This window comes from Heterocephalus glaber, unplaced genomic scaffold (assembly GCF_053883595.1).
Source record: "Heterocephalus glaber isolate CG9 unplaced genomic scaffold, H.glaber_assembly_v1.0 deba00001428, whole genome shotgun sequence".
Classification (NCBI taxonomy): Eukaryota; Metazoa; Chordata; class Mammalia; order Rodentia; family Bathyergidae; genus Heterocephalus; species Heterocephalus glaber.
Genome location: NW_028258293.1, coordinates 15,535,338 through 15,553,678, shown reverse-complemented (window position 1 = coordinate 15,553,678; position 18,341 = coordinate 15,535,338). Strand labels below are relative to the sequence as shown.

At 41.3% G+C, this 18,341-nt stretch overlaps 1 protein-coding gene across 6 annotated transcripts; it reads right to left on the bottom strand.

Moving 5' to 3' along the window:
- Positions 1-6,480: 6,480 nt before the first annotated feature.
- Cyp2r1 (cytochrome P450 family 2 subfamily R member 1) lies at positions 6,481-17,419 on the bottom strand. 6 transcript variants are annotated; one of them, XM_087211611.1, is made up of 6 exons: positions 17,123-17,415; positions 13,839-13,980; positions 10,645-10,797; positions 10,165-10,272; positions 9,047-9,376; positions 6,481-8,132 (listed from the first exon to the last, which is right to left on the bottom strand). In XM_087211611.1, exons 1-6 carry the CDS (start codon positions 17,345-17,347, stop codon positions 7,957-7,959), a joined length of 1,134 nt encoding a protein of 377 aa, XP_087067737.1. In that variant the 5' UTR covers positions 17,348-17,415; the 3' UTR covers positions 6,481-7,956. The 6 variants fall into 6 exon arrangements, with proteins under 6 accessions (XP_087067737.1, XP_087067733.1, XP_004851528.2 ...); XM_087211607.1 differs by having other exon boundaries at positions 10,165-10,320; positions 17,123-17,414; XM_004851471.4 differs by having other exon boundaries at positions 10,165-10,797; positions 17,123-17,414.
- Between the last annotated feature and the right edge of the window lie 922 nt (positions 17,420-18,341).

Genomic DNA, 18,341 nt, shown 5'->3' with positions numbered 1-18,341 from the left:
TAAGGCACAGTGTACACTGGCATGGACAGAAGCCTCTACCTGTTCAAGGGACTGAAGGTACTTTAACAGAGACTGGTTAGAAGATTCCTCTAGCTTCTCAGTTTTTTACTTTGGGGAGCAGGGAAGGAGGCCTTTTAAACATAAGAAGTAAAGCCCACTTTATAAAGGGTGCATCTCACTCGAAGGATGGCCAGGGGCAGCAGGTTGACCCACCCTTCACCGGTTTCTAAAATCAATTTGGTCAAAGTAGATCTTAGGGTTCGATTCATTCGTTCCATTTGCTGTGAGCTTTGAGGTTGGTAGGCACAGTGGAGTTTCCAATTTATACCCAGTGCCCTATTGACTGACTTATAGAGGCTATGAAGGCAGGGCCATTGTCACATCCAATGGACACCGGTATCCCAAACCTGGGGATCAATTCCTGGAGCAGCTTTTTCCACCAGAGTGGCAGTTTTCTGCTGAGCAGCATAGATTTCCACCCAACCTGAGACAGTATCAATGAATACCAGAAGATATCAATAGTCGCCAGCCTGCAGCTTGATCTCTGTGAAGTCCACTTTCCAATGTTAGCCCCGGACTCATTCTCCTGAATTGAATTCCAAGGGGTGCAGATGGGCACTGGTGAGGATTTACTTACACACAGGCTGGCCACCAAGGAGAGGCCTGGAGAGCCTAGAAGCTAGAGAGCTAGAGAGCCTGGCACTAGAAGCTCATCTATCTTGGAGCCCCCAAGGTGCATGACTAAATGTAGCTGCTGAATGAGTTGTCTCCCTTGTGCCTGAGGGAGGTAGATATGGCCATCTGGACATTTCCACCAGCCTTGGGGGTCCTTTTTTGCTTGCAACTGGTTTGATTATTTGTCTTCCTCTTTATTGTAAATGGGACTAGCCAGGAGCAGAGGGGGAGGTAGACTTATAGCAGGCAGAATGATTAAAGGCTTAAATGGTCTTAGGTCTGCCTCCCTGGTGGCTCAGTCTGCGGGCTGGTTTCCTTTTGTTTCTGGAGTATTGTGTCTTTGATGTCTCTGGATATGAATGATGGCCAGGTAGCATAGCAAAGGCAAACCTTGTGGATGAACAGATAAAATGGCAGCTTGGTGATATTAGGCAACGCCAGAGCTGGGGCTGATACCAGTGCCTGTTTTAGATCTTGGAATGCCTTTTCCTCTTCTGTTCCCCATTCTAGGGGTTCGTCTCCTCCTGTGGCAGAGTGGAGGGGCCTCACTATCTTGGCAAACCCGGTATCCACAGACAACCATATTCAATTGCGCCCAGGAATTCTCATACCTGTTTCTTGGTAGTTAGTGTGGATACCTGGAGAATGGCCCATTTTCTAGCTTGAGACCAGAGTTCTTTTTTCTTCTTCTGAGATTTCATACCCCAGGATACAACACTCAGGAGGCACAGAGTTGTGCCTTTTTGGCTGAGATGAAGCAGACCAACTGCTCTAGTAACTAGAGAAGCTTTCCTATTCCCTTTAGGCATTCTGCAAGATTGGCAGCAGCTAGCAACAAATCATCCATATATTGAAGGTTTAGGGTGGTGGGATAAAAAACTCACCAAGTCCTCCTGGAAGGCCTCACTGAACAGAGTGGCTGCGTTCTTGAATCCTTGAGGCAGCCGGGTCAAGTTCATTCAAAGGTAAAGATGGGCTGGCTAGCTGGGGCTAGAGGCAGACTGAAAAAAAGCATCTTTTAAATCTAGCACAATATACATTTGGTGCTCAGGAGACAGCAAACTCAGGAGGGTATATAGGTTAGGGTACAGAGTTACCATTTGTTGGTTAATTTCTCTCAAGTCCTGGGCTGGCCTGTAATCTGATGTCCCGGTTTCTGTACTGGCTGGAACGGGATGTTCCATGGAGACAGGGAGTCAATATCTCAAAGTCCAGCAACCTCTTGATGTGAGGGGCTATCCCCTTTCTGGCTTTCTGAGAGATGGGATATTGTCGAACTTGCACAAGCGTGGCTGTCAACAAGAGTTCAACTACCAATGGAGTGTGATGGGCAGCCAAACACAGTGGATTAGTTTCCACCCACACCTTCAGGAACTCAGCCTGGAGTCTGTCCAATAAGCCCTCAGGGCTTGTTTCCTCTGTGCTTTCTTTCCCCAAGAGGAGATATTCCTCAGATAAAGCAGTGGTAAGAACAGAGTGACATCTGTGCCTTGGTCAGAGTGAAAGAAACGGTGGCCCTTAGTTTATGAGGGAGGTCTCGTCCCAGCAAGTGGAATGGGCAGTCTGGTATCACCAGAAAAGAATGAATAACTTGTTTTGGTCCCAAGTTTACTGTTCATTCACTTGTGAGTGGGCAGTTCTGGACTGCTTCTCTGGCCCCCTGGATGGGAATAACTTGTGAAGAAAGCTTGCCCAGGGGAAGTTTTTAACATTACTGACCTCTCAGCGCCAGTGTCCACCAGGAAGCGAACCAGTTGGCCCTCTATTTCAGCATTCACCATGGGCTTCCTGGGGTCAAAGGAGCCCCAGCTACCCCTCACTCCAAGTCTTCCCTTTCCCTGGATGTGGGGAGGGACAGTACCTTGGCAGAGGGTCGATGGGGGCATTCATTTTTCCAGTGTCTTTTCTCCTTGCAGTAGACACATTGACTTCTGTCCAATGTTGGGTATCCTCCTGGTTTTTTGGCATCTGCCCTTTGGGCTTCCCAGAGTTTGGTCCCCTCTGATGGCTGCCGCCAAGATCTTTGTTGACCTTGAGGGGCCAGGGCCAAAATATTGGTTGTCCTTTAGCCCAGTTACCTTTTCATTTTGGTCTCTAAACTTTAGTTATTGAACAAACAGAAGAGAAGGTCACTATTATAATTTTGTTGGACATTAAACACTTTTGAAATATAAAGTATAGTTAGAAGACCATGGTTGTCTTAGTTGAATCCCTGTAGAATGTTAACAGATAACATTATACATTGTATAGAAAAGCTTAAGATCAAGAGCCACACATAGTATTTTAGTATAACAATCATGATGACATTATCCTTGTAACACATTTAATGTCCATCTTAGCAAGGAGTAGCTTTTAGTCAAATACCTCTATTTGATTATAAGACAAATATCACATAGAAAAACCCTTATTCGTCATCCTTTAATAGGATGTCATCAAAAAGCCACACAGCCTATAAATGTACCTTAGAAGTTTATAGTGTTTAGCCCTTAATTTTAGCATGTGACATCGTTTGGACCACTCAGCACCTGAGCATCCCAAGTATGGTGACACATATCATACCCATTACATAAGTTTTAAGAAACACTATTATTCAATTGATTATCTCATGTTGGCTTGATATGTACATCTTACCACAAGTAGCTGGAGCACAAGAGAAAGGTGAATACCTGGATCATACAGAGGTTATCACCATAAACAAAATGTTGGAAGACCTGCACAGTCAGAAGACATGAATACATTTTGTACACCAGAAAAGTAGCAATAATAATTATTACAATTATATGAAACCTTATGTCCTATAATGTAGCTTGGTATCCAAAGCATCCTTTAAAAACGACTTGTTTTATTTCCACTGAAAATTTTGTTTTGGAAGATGACCAATATAAACACATCATAATAACATATTTAGAACTTAACCCTTTGATGATAACCAATACAAACATTTTATAATAACATATTTAAGTAATGTTTATTGGGGGTATATCATCCCATAAGGCTATGAAAATTACTGTGACTCCCATTAGTGAACAAAGACCAGAAATAACTTTTTTTAATCTGTAAAAACCAGACTGTAACAATTAACAAATTATCTGTAACCAATAAAAATATATACATTGAGTTATTGAATGTAGACAGCAGTATGTATTATAATCAAAATTAACCTTTGATGTCCTTTTGATCAGTTATCGACCTGTGAGAAAAGGAAGGTATCTCTTTAGTTACATTTATCTATATAAGACAGACAAATATATAAGACAACTTATAAAACTACAGTCCACTCAGATATATTTGACCAATTTAAATTATAATGTCCCTTTTAATTAAGACTAGTCAAAACTTTTGTAGGTCAATTAACAAAGATCTCTTGAAATTAGAATCAGAAGGAATAAAGCCGCTTTATTCCTGTAAATGCAAACCTTTTATAACAAACTTGGAACCAGCAAACATATATATTTCCTTGATAATTACTTTTTATACCTTTTCTGTGTCCGTAGGCCTTTTGGTCTTGTATATCTCCCTTTATCATCCTTTTGTTTGTTTGTTTTGGGTACCTGGGATCGAACTCAAGTCCTTTTCGAGGCAGGCAGTGGAACCACTGCGCTAAATCCCTGGCCCCTTTATCCTTTTTTTTTTTTTTGGTACCGGGGTTCCAACTGGGGTCTTTGTGCTTGCGCAGCAGGCGGCGAAACCACTGAGCTAAATCCCCCACCCCCCTTTATCCTTTTAACAAGACAAACATACAAAATCTTTTTTATCAAAAGTATATTTTTTACTTTGTAGCCTTTCAAATATTTCTTTTATCTTTTTTTTGGTGTTTTTTTTTGGTACTGGGGATTGAACTCAGGACTTTGCGCTTGCGAGGAAGGCAGTGGCATCACTGAGCTAAATCCCCGGCCCCTCTTTTATCTTATTTATTAGAAACCTTTTATAACTTGTTTTAGCTGTTAAAACTTTGAAGTGTTTCCCACTGTCACAGCATCTAGGCTCTCTACAACTGACAGTCACCAGGGACCTGGGTCGCACCACCTGCTGAGCCTGCTTCCTGCTTTTTGAGGCCTTGGAGGATGGCACAGCTTCCCCCAGACACAGGCAGCCAGCAGCAGCAGCTCTGGCCTCAGACCTCCGAGGATTCGAGGATTCGAGTCACCAGCTGAAGAGCTGCCCCCACCAGGAAGCCAATGGCCTTTTGTAACCTGTGGAAAAAGTCCCTTCCAAGGTTCCCTGGGGAGGGGACAGGTAGAGGGATAGAAGGGATGGAGAGGGCCAGAGAAGTGGCGCCTGCAGGTCCTTTTCTTCCCTGGCACCCTGGATCCCTCTCTTCCTCCCGAGCAGCACGGAAGGTGCACGGAAGGTGCGGGTGCGGGCTGCTGAGTCCCTGGAGCCTGGCTTGTATGGGCCCGAGCCGTTCACCCCCGCTAGGCTGGGACGCAGGGAGGAGGGGCAGCTGTTCCCCATCCTTCCTGTGGGCCTGCGTTGCACTTAAAACTGGTGATGCAGCATGGTGGCTTTGGCTCCACTGGGGCCCTCGAGGCTTGCCAGCTGTAGTGGCAAGCCAGGAGAGCCTCAGCTGCGAGGTCGAGAGGGGAGAGGGGATGGTATGGGGAAGAAAGGGATTTTTTGGAGCCAAAATCCAGATGGGCCCAGAGGGCCAAGGAGGGGGGAAATGCCAATTAGAGGAATGATGACAATAACCTGGGAGGAAAACAGCAGGGCCCGGATGAAACCATGTATGGCTGGAAGACAGGCAAAAGAAGGGGCACAGAAAGGCCATTCAGAGGGAGGATAAGAGAGATGTGAGATTAGAGCTGTATTCCCAGCCTGAGGAAGTCAGCAGAGATCTTTAGAAAGAAGAGGTGATGTCACTGATGGGCAGCTGGTGGGAAAGCAGTCGGGGAGTCCCAGAGGCAAGAGATCAGCAGCAATTAAGAGAAAGAAGACAGGTCCGAGAGTTCAGGGACAATGCGGGCATCTGGACAGAGAGAATCCCCTAGTGTTTATGTGGTGCACCCTGGAATGGTGCTGTGACAAAGGGGAAGGGGTCCTCTGTGGGAGGAACCACTGTCAACTGGCTGCAGGCCTCTCACTTTAAGGACTGTCCAGGCTTTAGTGTGTATTTCTCATCACAAGAGGACCCACTTAGCCTTTCTTAGACATGTCCACGGAATCACGATACGACTTCATTCAGACCCTGTAACTTTTGAGTGGGGGGGGAAGAATTTCCATTCTTTGTTGTGGGGCATGGACAGAAGTCTATAGTTTACCCTGTCCATTACCATTCGTTCATTCATTCATACAGCAATCATTCAGAGGCTAAAGACATTCCAAACCCATCCCCTGTGGGGGGGATTTCCCAGATTGGCTGACTTGCAGCCAGACCAGACCAGAGGGTCACCCCACTCAGCGTCCTGACCATAAGAGTGGGCTGGGGAATGCCTTTGTTGAGGACTATTTTTCCCCACCAGAACCAGAAGGATCCTTACCTTCAGACCAGACCAGATGGACTCCGGAAAATTTAGAGGGTGTCTCAGGCATCTCTGCGGTTCTCCGTGTTGGCAGTCAGACTACAGAGCCCTGGAAAATGCAGGGGCTGCCTCCCCTATAGTTTGCTGCCTCCCCTATAGTTTGCTGCCACGGATGGTAAGGGCCACAGTGAGGTTGGTCCACCCATTGTAGCCTCCAATATGTTATAGGGCCAGGTGAGTTGGAACTATAATGATGCACCACACGGAATTAAATTGCGTCCTTCATCATCATAGCCGGCTTTCCAGAGTGGCTCTCACCAGAAAAAAACTGGACAAAGGCAAGGCAGTTTGCAAGGTCCTTTTAAGGGCTCTTCTATTTGGGGAGGGCTCAAGGAGAGGGGTGGCACAAGCAGAATTTCAGAGGAGCAGAACTTTGCTAAGTTAGTAGGGGTCAGGGGAAGTTTCACACAGCTTAATTAAAACATCACACAGGTGCGTAGTCTTCTGTTTACAAGGCAGTAAAGATAACATAGTTGCAAACTCACATGGGATGCAGTTGTCTTGTCATGCATTAACTGAGGGGACTCCCAAGGGGGAAAGGGAAGGTGACCACCCGGAATTACTTGACTTTACGCAAATGGAGTCAGGTTGGCTATCACAACGTAAGGTTAAATGCATATTCTTAATATAAGTCATTATTATGTGCAGTTATTCTGAGGCTATAGCTGCTCATAATCCAAATTACAAGAGTATTAACCCTTAATGTGCAACTTCAGAAAAAATGATGATGTAAAAAATAGCTGTAAATGACTCAATACAGTTTTCAGTTTCTTCAGGGCATTCACAATTTGTCCTTTTTGTTCTGGTGAAATTGTTAATAGCATTCCATCATTCTCAAGTATACAAATTTACACAATATGCTGTCTCAATAGCATGTTTTTGTATTTGTATTTTATCTTTAGGGAAAACATTAAGCCATGGAAAGACCTCTACTAAATAAGATGATTGGATCTTTAAATACAGTGACTGGTTTTACAAAAAGTGGTGCTGTCTGTGCCTACAAAAAATCAATAGCTATCTGTCATTTTTGTTCTAATACCTTACTGTAATTTTGTATCTACTGAGCTGCTATTGGGATGGATGCTCAGGAATTAGACAGACTCTCATTTATAGAAATAATGACAGTTCTCATGAACACATAGTAGGGAGCTATATCTGAAAGCAAGGCTGGCCCTACACTAAATACATATCTAAAATATCTATAGTCCAAATTAGTTTGAGTTCTAATTTCTTTTAGTCCTCTATTAAACTGGATTGGTACCACAGTCTATTAATGATAATGCAGGATCAAAAAGGAGTTGGCATTTAGCAGCAAAGCTTCCTTAGGGGGTAGTCAAAAAGGGATGAGAGGAACCTTATACTTAAAAAGTGGCTGTGCTTAGGGCATCTATAGCCCTTCTTAGCCTCTTATGCAACATCTGTCATTTGTACCTTCATGTTTCTCAGTAAAGAGTTGTACCTTAGAAGTTTCAGAAGCTTGAAATCATAGCTAGTGCTAGTTATTGGTCTAGCATTTTTAGTTTTTAACTTTTATTTATTTTTATTTTTTTCGGTACTGGAGATAGGACTCAGGATCTTGTATTTTCGAGGCAGGCAGGGTGCCACTGAGCTAAATCCTGGCCCTTTCTAGTACTCTTTCCAATGACATATCTGTTTGGCTTTTTGATAGTGTGGCTTTTTCCTAAACATCATGCTGATTAGATGAAGCTTTGGGATAAGGCAAACATACACCCTTATTCCTGAAAACATCTGTGCACTTTCAGCGCCTTTTAGCACAGATGAGGTAAGGCTGGGGCTGCAATGTCATACCTAACCTGGGCTTCAGATTTGGAACTAGTTCATGTGGGAAATGCAAATGAAACTGCTGAAGCAATGCGGTAAAAAACAAGAACATTTCCATCCGAGCCAGATGTTCTCCAAGACAATGTCTTCTCCCTAAACAGAAAAAGCAGATATAGTAAGTTTCAGAAACCCATATTTACCAGTTTAAGTCTAATATTTGGATGACACTTGGGAAATCTGGAATTTAAACTTGTTAGAGAAAGGTGGATTAGCTGAAGTATTCTCTTAAATCCCAAATGATAGAAATTAGCACTTCAGCTTCCAGAACAACTGTTTTGCTTCGTTTTGTCAGAGCATAAACTTTTCTAAGACTTTAGTCCCAACTCCCACTTCCCTTGCATACTGCAACTGAGCCTACTCAGTGATGGCCAACCTTTTAGAGCTTTCAATGATCCAAACAGCCTGCTGCGGCTGTGCCATGGGTTCACCACCGCTGCCCTAAGACATACTCTGGCAGGTCTAATTTGAGGTGTGACATTTTGTTGTATTGTCACGAGAAGCCCATTTCATTTCAACTGACTGTGTATTTTTTCAATGATTAGTAAGAGTTTCTGGTTCATCTGTCATGGGTCTGTGATCTGTGTTCTATTTCATACCAGAAGCAGTATTTCCTAGTTGGAGATGACACAATAAATTGGAAGGCAAGAGGGCTAGATTCTAGTTTTACTTCAGGTTGTTTTATCTTTCCTCTTTCTAGGTCTCAGCTTCACAAGTCATCTGATACTGACTTCTAGCTGCACAAGTTTGATTAAAGCCAAAAATCTACTAGCAAGAGTTTCAGAGGAAGCCAGAACTTTTCAACAGTTTAACTCTAGTTAAAATTGAGATTTATTTTGAGTAGAATCAAGTGTTACTTAGCTCTAGTCAAATGATTCTCTTCTACAAGAATCAGTATGTTTTCAGAGTTGGAATATTTAATTTTAGAGGAGGAAGCTTCAGATTAAAATGTTATACATGACAACTTATTGTTATACTTTAAAGTTATAGTCCTGTGAAAGTTCTCTTACCTAAGGAAAAAGGAACAAAAGCTTCCTTTTTGACAAAATAGCCACTGCTATCCAGAAATCGCTCAGGACAGAACACTTCTGGGTCTTTCCAGTACTTTTCATCAAAGTGCACAGAATAAAGATTTGTAATTACTGTTGTGCCTTTTGGAATAGAATAACCACGTACAGCTGCATCTTTAGAGGTTGCATGGAAAATTCCTAATGGAACTATATTACAGAATCTTAAAACTTCATGCAAAACTGCTTCAGTATATGGCATTTTGTATTTGTCATCCCAAGAAGGCTGTCTATTGGGGCCAATAATTAAATCAATCTCTTTCCAAACTTGTCCTGTCAGAGAAAAAGCATTTAAGTTATTATATAATTCTTAGAAAAATATCTACAATAATTACTCTTTGGGCTAAAACAGAGGATAACATGTAATAAGCCAACAGGATATGGGTGTACCCAGATTTAGATTTTTCATTATCTGGAAGTTTTATTTAAATATATGCTATATATCTTATATTAGCAGTATCTAACACCCTGGGTAACTTGGTCATGAAAAACACATTAAAAAGATTAAGAACAAAGATTAATATGTTTCTGCTGGCTTGAACCACCAGTGGTATACCAGGTGGCTTGTACCACTGGTGGTATAGATGAATCTAATCACTGTTATTGGTCTTTACTAATAATATTAATAAAAAGCCACCAAATGGGAAAATCATGTATGTACCACTGGTAGTTCAAGCTACCCAACAGTGACAAGTATAAATTATGGTCCTTTTGTAAACATGTTAAACTCAGAATTGAAGTGATATTACTCTCAGCTGAGAAAATAGTGAAGCACTGAATGAGAAAAACCAGAATCCAGTTCCCAGCTCTGTCACTTTCACTTAGCCTTTGTACTCATTTATAAATCAGGAGTAATAAAATCTATTTCAGAGATTTTTTTTTTAGCATGTAGTGAGATACTAAATTTGAAAACTCTCTGAAAGTATGAAATATTTCTCTTCTTGGCTAGCACAGCAGGAGTTCTTTAAAGATGCTTTATACATGGCTAAAGACTCCAAAACATGTATGAGCCCTATATTTAAGGGTAGGCCATGAGACCTAGAGATCAAGAGCATCCTCACCTTGAATGCTAGGATAAAGGGCCATGAAAAGAATTGCCCAGCGTAGCACATTGGTTGTAGTTTCTGTTCCAGCAATGATGAGTTCACCCACGGAGAAAATTAGGTTTTCTTTGGAGAAAGTAGATGATGGGTCATTTTTACCTTGATCCATCTCATCTAAATAAGCATCAACAAAATGCTGAGGTAACTGAGGCTTTCTGTTGACTGAAGCATTTTTAATTAGTCTGGAGAGAAAATCGTAGACCACAGCTGCATTTCTAAACAGCTGCTGATGTTTTCCAAAAGGCAAGATACCAATCCATGGAAAGGCATTATACAGGAAGACTGAGGCACTGGTAGCTAGTTCCACATTTTCGCTAAATAACTCAATCATTTGCTGAAAATTAGTGTCTTCATAAGCAAATCTTTCTCCAAAAATGATCAGATTGGTTATATTTGAAACAGCATTAGTTATTAAGTGTTTCAAGTCAAAAGGTCTACCTTTGTATGTTTCAATAGCATCAATGAAAAATTTGGTTTCTTCTAAGATCTTAGATTCAAAAGATTTTTGGCCGTATCCAAAATATCGAAAGCTGTTTACAGCCAATCTTCTGTGATCAATCCATCCTCGGCCATACCTGGAATTGAGTAAGCCTAGAAAAAAGTATTAAGAAGCTGAAAATGCTATAGTGTAAAAAAAAAAAAATCTTTCTAAATGGACAATAATTTTTCCCAAAATTATCTTTCTATATAACTATTTGATTGGTTCCTATTCTCTGCAACTCAGTAGTCATGCAACAATGTAACTGATAAAGCTTATATATTCCTCATCTAGGACTCATAAAAGATATAGTTCTCCCACCACAAGGAACTAGCCAGTCTTATGTAATTCAAGGTGGAGGAACTAGGCCCAGGTAACTTTTTGTTTTTGGAACCGGGGATCGAACTCGGGTCCTTGTACTTGTGCAGCAGGCAGCGAAACCACTGAGCTAAATCCCTGGCCCAGGCCCAGGTAACTTTATTATTTAACTTTTACTGTAAGTCTAATTTATAAAAGACAAATGATTACATGTTCTATAGGCAAAATTTTATCTTGAATTAAACAAATACCTGAAAAATCATTTTTCTAGGTTTAGAAGTTTTCTTCATAAAGGAGACTGTATTGTAGAACAGAAATTAGCTTCTGTTAAAGGCATATGATACCCAACAAGGTAGTGATGGCAGAAGCAGGGGTAGCCTGAATGAGTTGTCAATGTAGTAGAATGCATAGATCGAAACCAAACAAACAAAAAACCAGAGAAACATGAAATTCAAATTTTTTAAAATGTTGGTATTGCTTGCTGCAAAATTCCACAATCTTCATAGTGTATCTGTTGTTCTGATGTGGCTACTATGGAAAATTTCTCCTTTAAACTATCAAGGAAGTAACCCAGTATCCTCTGTGCATGTATTTATATAACATGTACTTTATGTGGAATTTCATTTGTCACAAGGACTTAGGTATATTTATGATGCAAATTTGTGTTCTGTTGTATATGCGATGTACATATAAAATTTACATTCCAAAAACATTTGTGCAATAATTCTTAAATTTGGAGCTTATTAAAAAGTTGGCCACAGGTAAGTAGGTCTTTACTGCTGCATTTTATATTCTCATAGTCCGTTTTTGTTTTCCACAGCCCCAGATAACTATTCATTCAACAAACATTTATTCAGCATGTTTTTATGGAACTCCTACTATATTCCAGGAAGTGTTTTAAAATGTCAGATTTATCAGTGAACAAAAGAAGCAGATCCCTAGTTTCATGCAATGGCCAGCAGGAGAGACAGACAAACAACACATAAATTATATAACAAGCAAAGATATACAAGGTAGCCGGGAAAAGGCTCATGTATAAAGTGACGATTGAGTAAAGACTTAAATGAGATGAGGAAGTCAAGTAAATATCCAGATTAAGATCACTGCAGGTAGAGGGAACAGCTGGCACAAAGGCAGCAAGATCAGAGCAGCCCTGGAGGAATGTGTGGGATACATATTCAAGGTACACAGGAACACTGTTCACAATAACCCCATACTGACCACACTATGTGCCTGAGTATGGGGTTAAGTCTACCCAAAGGGCAACTTTTTCCTATTCACACAATGGCTAACGACAGGCATGATTTTTTAGGTCATCAATGCACAGACATTAAAAACAACATAAATAATTTTCTACTTATTTTCCTTTCACTGTTTTTGGAAATACTAAGTTCAATTTTAATTTTATCATTGTTAAAATATTCTAAACTATAAACTTATAGCTTTGAAAAATATATACTTTGTCTCAAATGTTACTCTGATCACATCATCTTTCATTTCTATCATTTCTTTAAAGGTTCTGTTACAGCTCGTATCTAGATGCCCCTCCAAAGCCTCATGCACTCATAACTAGGGCTTTTCAGGGCTAGCTGGATCTAGGCCATGTGATACTGGGATTAAAGGTTTATGGTACTAAATTAGTCCACTGATTGGAATTAGGATAGTTTTGGGTGTGGATAATGGGAAAGCCCACCCTGGATGTAGGTGACACCACCCAAAAGGCTGGTAATCTAATAGGGTAAAAGGGAAAGGGAGGCTGCTTCTACTGCTGCTCACTGCTTTTTGCCTGTCTTGCTGTGGACTGTTTCTTCTCTGTTCCTGTGTCATGCCACCCTGCCTCGGAACCAGCCAATGATGGACTGAAACCTCTGCAAACCATGAGCTGAAATAAACTTTACCTCTTTCAACTTCTGGTGTTGGGTATTTTGTCTCAGCAACAAGAAAAATAACTAAGACAGTTTTCTATTATAATTTTCTTCTTCTTTGGCCTAATTGTTGTTCCTTATAAGATTTAAGAAGCTGGAGATTTGCTTTTTATTTACTTTTTTGCTTTCAAGTATCACATTTTGGCCAGAGAATTTGGTCTTTAAAATTTCTACTTTCTTTGCATTTTTTATTTGTTTTGTGATTTAATAGAGGATTATTTTTCCTTTTCAACCAATACCATTTAGTTTTTCAAAGCAAGATATTGTTACGTTTTTCTTTCAATGTTAAATGTGAAGTTCTCATTAGAGAAAAATTGAAAATATTCTTATATGATTAAAATCATTGTATTTGATTTCCACATTCTTTGATTACCACAGGCTTTCATTTGTTTCTTTCTTACCAATTTTGTTAACTTTCAGCATTTCTCCTGTTGTATATCACTGAATCATACAGAATGCTAGTCTTTTACATAACTCTGCCCCCACAACTTTCCATTCACATAGCATGAGTGGTTGAGAAAGGCTGCTTCAGGTTCTATAAGCTTAGAAGCAAAACTACTAAAAATGTCACCGTGTATTCAAGATTGGCATTAAAAGGACACTTCTGTGTGTATGTGTGTGTACTCCTGACTTGTTTCATAAAACATGCAGCTACTAAGTGTTAATTCTTTACAAACATAATTTATAATATTTATTAGAACTGAATTACAAAAAAATTAGCATGTAATGGTCTAAAATATTAGAGTAATTCATCTGAAGAGGTCCTTAAATACTGTTCCACAAGTAAGTAGGTACTATATATCAATTCTTTCCTTTTAATCAGTATAAAAATCCCAACTGTATGTACTAAAATTACTTAAAGGATGCAATTTAAAATAATTTAGTGAACAAGTAGTTGAGAACAAACATACCTCCCATTTTTGTCATCTTCATGAATAACGGAAGGCATGGTCTGTCTGCAAAAATTTCACTTTGATGAACAAGGCATTCCTTTACTGTGTCATAGCCATTTAGAACCACTGCTGATATGCCTCCAAGATCCAAACTGAAAATCTTTGAGAAGAAAAACACTTAAACGGCAAAATGTAGAAAGACATATGATCATGGAATTCCACATGTGCTAAGCCTAGCTCTTCCAGTACTTATTTTCTTGAAAATACAAACATTTATTACTTAACTGACAATGTTTAGACAGTGTGATTCATTATACCATTTGGTGCCTGAAGCCATAATCTTGTAAGTGGTACAATGCGCAAGTACTATATTCAGGAGGCCTGGCTTCTAGTTTGTGATTTGCCACTAAACAGACAGAAGACCCTGGGCAGAATAATTAACTTTTTTGGGCTTCAATGTTGCCACAAAATATATTTGATTTAGATGCTCTTTTAGGATACATTTTACCTCAAGACAATATGCAGGAATCTCCTTTCATTTCCAAGATGAAGAAGTAGCACAGTCTACCCAGCCTTGGTGGGGGAAGGGAATTGTCAAAGGCCTGTGAGACAACCATGAAGCATACATTCTGTAAATGGGATCATTTTATTTGGCTTCCTGAATTCCATAGTTAACCTAGAGAACCCTAAGGGAATGTGATCATGGAAGACAGACATCTGCCAGTTAGGCATTCACCACTTAGGCATAGGTGACTGACTGCCTTTCAACTAAGGGGAAGGCAAAATAGAAAGTGCATCCTATTTGTTTCATTTTTCTAACTGGTCTAATATAAAAGCCTAGTCCAATAAAAAAAAATGTTGCCATATCAGTGGGATGGAAAGATTACTTATTATCCTTATCCTTTTGAAGTTCAAGGGTTTTTTTTTTCTGTGAGTACACATCTCACAGATAGACAGTTGAAAAATAAGATTCTACTTCCAAATAAGTCCTATAAACTACTTTCCACAATCTTCCTCAATACAGGAGATATCAGTTTCCTTCCATCTGCAAAATGGTATGTAGTATTTTAACAGCATACTAATTTTGAGTTTGTCAGAACTGGTATTTAAGTTAATAGGAGATCTTTAGGGGTGTTCACAAGAAGGATAAAGATTAAATACGGCTGTAGCTTCAGCATATCAATTTAAATGTAAGAGAGTGTGGCAAGCAATTTGTACCCTTCAATGCATACATTCTTCACATTTTTGCTCTTGTTTTTCCTTTGCCCCCTCTGTAGTGATTAGCACAGGTTAGCCCTATTTGATTTGTTGTGAAGAGTCTTCTTTGTAAAGGTCTACGGTCCCCCAAATACTGGTACCGGGAATAAGAACAGTTATTCATGTCAAATTATTTTCTATCTCCCCACCTTCTCATCCTTCTTCTTCAAGAGACAGGATCTCACTATATAGTCCAGGCTGGCCTTGAACTCACTATATAGCCCAAGCTGGCCTCAACTTGTGATGATCCTCCTGCATCAGCCTCCCAAGTGCTGGGATTACAGGCCAAGCTCAGCTTTATGTCAAATTTTAATCCACTGAATTAGATCTACCTAACCCAAGACAACAGTCTTTAGCACATTTATAATGTGTAACCTATTACGACAGACCGAAAGGAATAGTCAAATTAATATAAAGTTCTTTTCAGTTCAGATATTCATATATGAAAATCTTAATTTCCTATTCTGTAAGAAATCATTTCAAAAAACTAGTTTAAAAATACTTTTAAATTTGTAGGCCCAATATATTCTGTACATAGTAATCAAGACCACATACAATAACCCATAACATTTGAAGAGAAATTTATTGTTTTCACATTATTCTAATTAGCCAGGTAACAAAAATTAGATTTCAAAGGAGAAATGGTCAACTTTTACCTGGCAGAAAAGGAGTCAACCTTAAATCTTATGCTTTCATGTTATAATTTCTCCAGAATATTATACTTTGCAAAAACAGAAAACAACATACCAAAGGGGCCAAACCTATTAAATGGAAATTATGGAAATAAACTCAATTCTTAAGAGAATTGGAAGCTGGAAAATAGAAGATAAGAATTATATGTACAGTATTTTCTCTACCTAATTCAACTTCCCTTTTGGGAAATAAATCATTGAGCTACAGAAACCTAGAATAATTTTTGTAAAAACTGGTTTAAGCACCAATCTGCAATACAATTGGGTAAAGATTAATATAATTAAAGATTTAAGCACCAACCTGAAATGCAATTACCAAATAACCCTGTGATTTTTTTTTCTTCAAAGCACTTAACTCATTTATGGTGAATAATCTGACTAATTTTCTCTCTTCTACTAGAATGTAACTCCTTAAAACAAGGCTATGTTTGCCTTCTTCATCTTTTTAGCCCCGTATCAGTCAAGATCCTGGTCTGTGAATGCATATAAATGAACATCATTAAAAATAACACAGGTCAGCCTTGGAAAAGAACAGTAGTCTGGAAACTTCTGCCTCCTGCTGAAAGAAGTAAAGACACCCTTCTAGACATAGGATGTGTTCTCTCCTTTCTTCCTGCCAGTCGCTCAGCATTTCTGCCCAGTTTTCCTCTGGAAAAGTAGAAATATCTACTTCATTGGATAGTTGTTTTAACTGAGAACACGCTGACAGCGAGATCAGCTCACAGTCGGCGCCTTATGCTACGAGGATGTCCCTGGCCAGTGCGATTAGTAAAGCTCATTCTGTGCTGTAGGATTCCTGCGACGGTTCTCAAGAATTAACTCATTTTTACACTTCCAAAAATCATTTACCAGAGCCCATTTCTTGGCCAGGGTCGTTCACCTGCGTTCTAACGCCCAGACCAGTCGTTGGTCAGCTGTAAACATCGAAGGGCCTCCCCAGTGACCACTGTCACATAACTCACAGTGCCTGGACTTTCGCACAGCCCAGGATTGCCCTCTCACTTTCAGGGCTGAGCCATTACGGCTCTGGGGGTTCAACTACCAGGCGCGCGTCCAGGGAGGACGCAGAGGCGCACCCGGCGGGTCACAGGGCGCAGGCGCAGGCACCTCCCACGGAGGTGGGAAGGTGGAGCCAGGCAGCCTCAGCGCGCCTGCCAAGATGGGTGCGGGGCTCCGCGATTGGGCGTCGCACCGAGGAACTCTCCCTTTTCTGCCCGCCAGGCAGGTTTTCCTCAAAGGACGGCCGGCACACGGGAGAGGCGCCAGCCGCACGTTCACCACCGGGGAGGAAGGCCCGCGCCGGCCCCAGCACCAGCACCGGACGGCGGCCCACCCTGCCCGCCGGGCCGGTACCTCGCCGTACACCTGGCTCTGCCTTCTCATGTAGACATGCGGAAGCTCCGCGGAGGCGGCCAGGGAGAAGATGTTGCCGATAAATGGCAGCCCCGGCGGCCCCGGCGGGAAGCCCACTGGCCGCCTCTGCTTCAGCATCTGGCGGACGGCCAGCGCGAAAAGCAGCAGGAAGAGCGCGCCGCCGAGCGCCTCAGCGCAGGCCTCGGCTCCCGGAACCTGCCACATTCCCCAAACTAGGGCGGAATTCTGCCGCGGCGCCCGGGCGCGGTGCTCCCGCCTCTCCCTGCACTCCCTTCACTCCCATTGGGCAGATGCCTCGAGGTCCCGCCCCAGCTCTGTGGCTATTGGCTCTCTGAATGTAGGGCGCTGGGGCCTGGTGGCCCGCTACCTACTGGCATTGCCCAACACCCCCCTCAGCGGCGGGCACCGATCCTCGAAAGCCCTTTACCGGGTGTAGACACCAGGTCTTTGAAGACGATCTGGGCAGCTCCATTTTTCGGGCTGAACGGATCCTGCCTTCCTGGGAGCCACTGGGATCTTAAAGTGTCTTTTTAGGTACCAGGTCCATTTATGTCATACTAGGAAGAGGAGTCAAGCGGCAGTCTTTAGCTGAACTCGGCAGTTTCCACTTTCCATTAGTTTAGCGAGGTGACCCATCGATATAAAAAGAATATAAACTTAATATTTTTTCCTTGTTTATTCATAACTTTTCTCCTGTTAGAAGGGGGTTTTGGTGGGATCCTTAATTCTAAGGATTAAGCACTATCCATATGAGTAACTCGGATTGCCTATGTTTTCACCCCTCTCGGGGCCTCCCAAACTCGTTACTTACTGGTAATCACAGAGGCCTCTCTTATCTGCAGTTGCTCGGGAATGGTACTTACTGCCCTGGAAGTTGGCGTTTAGAGGCTGGTGATGCAGGCATGTAGCGAAGACGAGTTTATTTAGATCGGGGTACCCTGGGAGACTGGATGAGTTTCCAAGAGAGGAATCGCGCAGTCAAGGTGAGAGATTGGAGTTTTTATACGAGTTTAAGGATATGGAGAAAGGGTCTAGGCAGCAACTGTGAATAAAAAATGTCTTTTCTGGATCATTTAGCACCTTGGAGGTCTCAGAGCACCTGTATTGTGTTCAATATTATGTTTACAGTTGCAGTTTTGACAAGACCATTTTCCTCTGGCCAAAGAAGTCTGTGCATATCTTTTTTAGAGAAGATAGG